Source organism: Aplidium turbinatum, chromosome 5 (genome assembly GCF_918807975.1).
Source record: "Aplidium turbinatum chromosome 5, kaAplTurb1.1, whole genome shotgun sequence".
Taxonomy (NCBI): Eukaryota; Metazoa; Chordata; class Ascidiacea; order Aplousobranchia; family Polyclinidae; genus Aplidium; species Aplidium turbinatum.
The window spans coordinates 7,872,193-7,879,352 of NC_137476.1; the positions used below are offsets into that span (position 1 = coordinate 7,872,193).

General features: G+C 36.3%; 1 protein-coding gene across 1 annotated transcript; it reads left to right on the top strand.

Moving 5' to 3' along the window:
• Positions 1-369: 369 nt before the first annotated feature.
• On the top strand, positions 370-5,018 carry LOC145771317 (uncharacterized). The gene is made up of 4 exons (XM_082583064.1): positions 370-602; positions 2,176-2,450; positions 3,235-3,367; positions 3,775-5,018. The coding sequence occupies exons 2-4, from the start codon at positions 2,279-2,281 to the stop codon at positions 3,905-3,907; spliced, it is 438 nt and encodes a 145-aa protein (XP_082439190.1). The 5' UTR covers positions 370-602; positions 2,176-2,278; the 3' UTR covers positions 3,908-5,018.
• The last annotated feature ends 2,142 nt before the right edge of the window (positions 5,019-7,160 follow it).

Below are 7,160 nucleotides of genomic sequence, written 5' to 3' on the forward strand. Positions count from 1 at the left end.
GTTTACCCGACCAACTGAAACAAAGTATTTTCACATGCTTTGACACTTTTGTGATATATTTGTTACTGTAGCCAAGACGAGATCCAAAACACTTTGTTATGTCACACCGATTTCTTAATGCTGGTGACAATGGTGCTTTGAGAATGGAGTCCAACTTTTTTTTGTAAAATAATACAGCAAAAGAAACTGAGAGAAATTACAGGTTACAAGATGACACAAATAGACTATTGTAGTCTGTAACAGATGAAATTCAATCTGTCAAACAACAACTCCAGCCCCGCTTGAGATCATACTCATCGTAGAATTATTTGCAAAAAATTAAGAACTTTGTACACAAGTGATATTTATACAGTTGTGTTCCAGTGGAGTGATTTTTTTGTCAATGTTAATCCAGCAATCACAACTCAAGAAAGCAAGCATTGCATCTGGTGCTTCAGCTTCCAGTGTCATGCAGAAATTTAAACTAAACGCTGAAGTCGTTCAACTCAGAACGGATATTTTTTTCTCTCAGAACCTTTTACATAAGACCTCCTTGCACAGTACAGTACTATAAATAGCGAGCACAGATCGCCCAGGACATCACTTCCAGAAAGAAAGCTCAGGTGAGTTTGTTGGCCTACATTGGTAGACACAATACAAGCGATTGAAACATAATTTATGCTTACAGCACTGTCGGCACGTTGTTCTGTCAGTCAAACTGAACTTGTTTACGTCTTTTCGCTAGAAGTTAAGACTATGTAAAAGAAGGAATTTCTTTTCTGCTATAACTTAGAGCTTCGAAGTATTTTTCAGTTTCTTGAAAGTTTTATCAATAAAAAAAGGGCTTCGTTGCAAAATTACGAAAACTTTGCATCGAAAACACGTTTTCAATAAAACAAAAAAATTGCAGTAGGGCTGATACTAACGTCTGTGATGATAAAATTATAGTAATGACATTGAAAAGTCTTTTAATTGTCGTGCAATTTTCCTACTGACCTCAAAAAAAAATCATATAAAAAGAACTTCAATGAGGTTGCCGATATAGTGTAAGAAGTTGTGTACAGTTGTTTTACGCGATGTAGTCGGTAATTTTGATTTCAAAAACAATAACAACGCTTCTAAGTTGAGTTCCCGAATACGAACAGCTACCTTTTACCTACTTTGTAGACCATGGATAGAAGAAAGATTATTATGCGACCTATCTTACAGCGAGCGATGCAAGCTCAGTCGCCAGGTTTATTGAAACACTTAAGCTGTTCTTATGACGGTAAAGAGGTTAATCAGGGCCAAGACCCTAATTACCTGGTTCTCACGTGGACTAAAGACGTGAAAACAAGTTGACAGCCCTCTTGTTGCTGTTACTATTGTTGGAAAAGTATAATCCTACAGGAGCTGTCAAAAATTTATTAGCAAACGTCTTTAAACGAAAAAACAATAAAAGACTTTTGCAGCTTGCTTTTGATTAGTGCAATAGAAAAAGAAAATAGATTTTCAAATTATTTGATGTTCAAGCAATGTTACTAAGACGGAATACAACAGTCAGTCTTAATTTATGGTCAGCGAAGGCTGAACAATTGTACAAAAAAAAAGAGGATTGTATTTATGAACCTAATTAACGTTTGGCATTTATTGCCCATTTTCGTGAGGCTCATAGACACACCCGCAAGTGCTGAATAGAAAGCAGACCTGCAAGATGCGTATTTCAGAGGAATTTATGGTTTTGTTTACTTGCTTTGCATTATGTAAACAAAAGAGAAGTGTTAGGCAATGCATAACATCAGAGATCGTTTCTTTTTGCAAAGCAGCTAATGTAAAATAGATGGCGAACGAACAGCGTAACCAAATTTAATTTTTCTTTGTACTTTGCGGTTGAAAATGACAGGATATCGTTTATCAAAATACGATATCAGTCTTTTCCTGCAACTGTATTTTAGCCGACACCACAGATAAGCCACTATTACATTGTCCCAAGGAAGCAGGCTTTTTCGTGCCTCGCACGAAGAAAATCATGTTTTCTGGCAATCAACATTTGTATTTTGAATGCAGTCACATTCAAAATGCGATTGAGTCGATGAAGTATTAACATTAAGATACGTTGATAAGTGATAAGTTGAAATACTATTTTACCTTATTCTTGAGAGAAATATTCTTTCCACATGAAACAGAAGAACGCAATATCGTCTATTTATTTTTCAGAACTTGGATATTAGACTTGCTGCATTAACTTGGCCTTGTAGCAGCTAAGCTGAACGCGGGGCAACAGTTGAACAAAGTCTAAATCAAACAAAAGATCAAGAAGATGAAATTTCCAGTTCTTGTAGTAATCCTGCTGGTGATGATCACGTCCGCTCAAGCGAATAACACTTACTGTGGATCCAAGCTGATAGATCGCCTCCACTACATTTGCAAGTACGGCATCAAAGGAATGAAGAACATTCACCTTGCTCGCCGTTATCCAAACCTACGAAGAAGTAAGGGTTACTTTTTTATAATTTCTTGTCTAAAAACTTTTACGCTTCTTGTTAATTGATTCTTGTGGCCTGCGACAAAATTGTTTATTTTTGAAGCGATTGGTTTAACTTGAAAATTTGGTCATCTTCTTACGCACATGACGTCATTAAATGATAATTAAAGACGTTGCGTCATCAACTAATGACAAAATCCACTCAACTCGACTCATTGAAAGCTGTAATCAACGTTTTGCTCTGTTTGTAACATTACAAAGTTCCTCAAAAACGTCTTGATAGTTAAAGAGTTTGTTAAATTGGTTATTCATTGTTAAAGTTACTAACAAACCAAAGCTCAAATAATTGGGCTAGTTCAAAAGCTTTGGGACAAAGGTCATTGCTTTTGTTAACATCATATGTTGTCCGTTAAAACATGCGACAAGAATAAAACTTAAAAACAGGGTGTGTTTTATGAAAATTGGCCAGTTCAGCCGAAGGACAATGGACATCTCTCCTGTAATCAAATATTTTTTTCAAGTGGAACTGATTAGTAAAATATTATGAAGACCAAAATAGTGCAGAAAATCTTTTGTAACTAATTGTTTCTTGTTGATCAAACTGACTCAAATAGTGAATACACTTTGGAGTGGTCAGTGAGTATTTGCTGCTGATAGAAAGTAATATTCCGAATCATTAAACTAACAGTTACGAATAAATGCAAAACCACCTTTTTTGAGGTGTAAACATTTAGTACGTTTGCTTTCTATTTTTGTGAGTAAAAATGCAAACTCATTGTTTTTGTTCGCAGAATTTTTCAGACACAGGAGATCTTCCTCAGAAATCATCGCTCATCTCAATGCCTTGGATAAAGCCAACCGCTTTCAAGAGTTACTGCAATCGGAAAGAGTTAACTCAGAGTCAGCATTAGAAGTTTTATTAAGGTAGGTCTGTGAGTCTTAAAAATCACATTCCGGGTTACATAACCAGTGCCAAGAAGAAATCAGACTCTGAACGTTCTTACCGCAAACAAGCCGCATTCATGTTTTGCAAATTGTTTTTGGTATTTTGCAAAGATAATCTAGTTTTTTTTTAATTCCGGCTGGCATTTCGTGGAACTGTATATGCTTCTGACAAGACAATCAGTTTGATAAAAATGGTCGATGCTCTAAAACAGAGTGTTTTCTTTTGCATTTGCTTAAAAGTGCAGGCTAATTTGAACTGCATGGACAAGATGTATGGGAATTGCTATTAGCCGATCATGAGTACCGGTAGCTTAATAGATAAATAGAAGTCTTATGATACTCATTTTAATATTGCACCTGATTAATGGATGCTCGAATTTTTACAGAATTGCTGATAAACTAAGAAAAGAAGAACTTGATAACGAAAGAAGTCGGCGAAGCGTCACGACAGAATGTTGTCATAAAGCGTGCACAATAAGAATGGTAAAAAATCGGTATTGTGAGCGAAGAAGACATTGAAGCAACAAGCAAAGTAGACCTGATCCAAGGGAAATCTACTGCTGCTATCGCCGGACTGCGTGCTGCCCCGAACGTACTAAGGAAGTCCTGCTCTGTCATGAGGAAGAATACGCAGAGAACTGATCCTGTTTGAGTTTATGTTCTCGAAACGTTTCTTATCTCTACGTCATCCTTGCGTCATACCACCGTCAAAAACGTGGTTTTAAAATCACTGTTTTATTATGCAGCTTCCAAACATTGGGCTGTTCCCGCCAACCTTACAGCGTAGGTCACTTATCAAAAAAGATACTTCCTTAATGGCATCGTGGAAATGCGTACTTTCTGCCACTGTCCTGGTGGTTCATCATTTTCTTTATTTACATATTAAATTATTGATGTTTTTGTTTACGTTTTATCAGATTTTTTCTTCGTACTAAAAAACGATCCCATAACATTCCTACCGGTTCGTTCAGAATGCTTCATTATCACAAAAACTAGATTCCGAGGCTTGGAAGCATTGTCGCCTGCTTTAAGCCACAAACCCAATTCGTATTACTGAGTCTACAGCAAAAGCGTTTACTCTGAAAAGTCATTTCGCTGAGCTAATTTTGATTTAGATAAAGTTGGCCTTTGATTGCCCATCATAGAAATGTTTATGCTGTGTTTTCTGTGGCTATGACAAAAAGTGACGTAAAACTGCCACATTGAACCAGATATCCTGAAAATAATATAAGAAAAAATAGTTTGCCTGTACTGCAAACATTCAATGGTCTTCATGGCAACTCTGCTTGGTTTTTTGAACTTATAGCCAACATGAAAGTTACGTTTTTCATATGTTCAAATGTGAAATGGCATACAAATTTCTTTAAAAAAAAACTATTGCCAGCTTGGCGCATCATTATGTAAGCACCTTATAGGGATCTATGAAACTCGCACTTATTTAAAACGTTGGATCACTTTTTTTTCTACCATGGTCGGAAGCAAGAAATTGAATCTCAAAAACGATTTTCCGTGGTGTCGATGTTCGTTGAATTTATTTGAAAGCTATGTATAACTTTCGTACTTTGTACAATCCGATTTCAAGCCAAATCGTGCAAGATTGAACATGAAATAAACAGATAAGTCTCTTGAAGTGGTCGTGGAAAGTTTTGTGATGTAAATGCAGACAGATCTGCTGTTCATTCTTGAGCGGTGGCCAAGTAAAAAGGAAAGGTTTTTAATACAGTACAAGCTTCAACATCGGTGTGTGTGTCCTAGAATTCTATATCCACATTGATTGGATTCCTTCCTCTTGTTGGTGGCCGGTAGCGTTGACAGGAAAGTTCAGGGGGTACTTTTGGACAGGAATAATTTGAGAAGCCGGAACCTTTCAAGGAGTCTGGAACCTTTGAAAGGCCCGGAACTTTTCCAAGGAATTTAAAAAAACACCACGTATTTTTTAAACATAGTGCGTTTTTCTTTTTTTAAGTGCCTTGATTCGGGGTCAGAGGATCTCATTAGAATCGGGCTCAAAATATCTTCTCAACGGCCCTGTTTGTGACAATAGCGTTCCTAATGGGTCAGTGCGTAAGATCCCCATTAGTCCGCATGTAAACACAGGGAACAGACAACCCTTCATTTACGGTTATCCCATGTTTGGTACAAACTGAATAAACAAAGTGTCTGCTAAATCAGAAAAAATATGCCTCACTTTAGAATCTCACAATAACGTATCTTAACATAAACAATGGAAAGCTTGATATCCTTATTTTGTAACTTTTTAAATAATTTTTAAATTAATTTTTAATTAGTAAAACTGTCGATCATATTTTGAAAAACGCACAGCTAAACAAGTAGTGGTATGTGTTCGCCAAGAAGTGTCATACTATTGACAATTAGGCTACAATAGGCCTATATCCACGTTCGCAATACAAAATTTTTTTGCAAATTTACCATCGCAGTTTGGGTGATATATTTTGGGACTGTATTCTGCGGTTTCAGCTGAGGTGGTAGTCGTTCTGTTGGAACTGGATGTGCAGGCTATAAATTTAATACAAATTGATTGCGTATATAAGCGCCTATTATTTTTTTGCAGCAGCCTAGTTTAGACCTCCCATTTACTTTAGAATGACTCAGTTCAAATCGTAGAAAAATCCCTGGCAGACGACAAAAGCATTTTGTAAACAAGAGAGTTTGCTGACAAGCAATAACAAGGTTATGTAGCATGACAGTTGACTGTCATATTTAACTAAAACTGGTCGCTAATGTACGTAGTAAATGACGTATTGTGAAATGGGGTTCATTGTAAAATTATAGGTTTATAAATGACAAAGAAATGGACAATTTTACAAATTGATTTTAGATTTGCAAGATGTCTCCCACAGAAATTGTGTGAAGATGAATAGATATTTGATTGAGATAGCGGTACATAGCCTACTAATTTAAAGCTTAATCATTTTTTTAGAAACGCCGAAATGTGCAAGCTGTGAATTTAAACCTAATCTGTTCATTGCCGAATGCAGCTCAAGGTATTTTAATGGCCGTGACAGCAGAGACAAGCGAATAATTGATTAGAGGTTGAAAGGTCGAAAAACAACCCTTTTCCAAACCTTGCGTGCCGGCAAACTACCAAAACCGATAAACATTGACAAATAACTGTCACCCTACGCCCTTGCGACTACAAAAATAATCTCTTAAACGTCCAGTAAAATATTTGCTCTATTTCTGCTGAGTGACATGAATCAAGATCATGGCTCTGATTGGTCACTATCTGGCAGTAATCTAATAATCATACCCTGTTCTAGACTGGATTAAAAGAATCAACATATTATATACTTCAACTTTGAAAAATATTCACTGACCATGAAATGCTTAACGTGTGTTCGTTCATGTGAAGTTAGACGACCTCAAGATGCTGCACTTGATTTCCAATCTAACTGAAGAGTAGGGAATAAAACAAATTTATGGCCCAATCTTTTGTGGAGTGCTGCCTTCTGCGTTGACCAGAATAACGATCGATTGTTTATCTTGTACGTTGGTTATTGTGATGCTGGTGCAGTTGAAGCTGTATATCACATTGTGATGCGATATGTACTTTTTTAACAAGTCGATGCAGCCTAAAAGGTGTTTTACGCTTAAACAAACGCCAATTCTGCATTTAAAAATTGTTCAAAAAACGGTTTTAACATGCCAAAATATTCAGTTTGTTGTAGCCTTACTAAAGGCTACATTTGGAAAAAGAAAACATGTTATTGTGTTACTGCAAAACTACTGCATTTCGTATCTAAAGTTGACT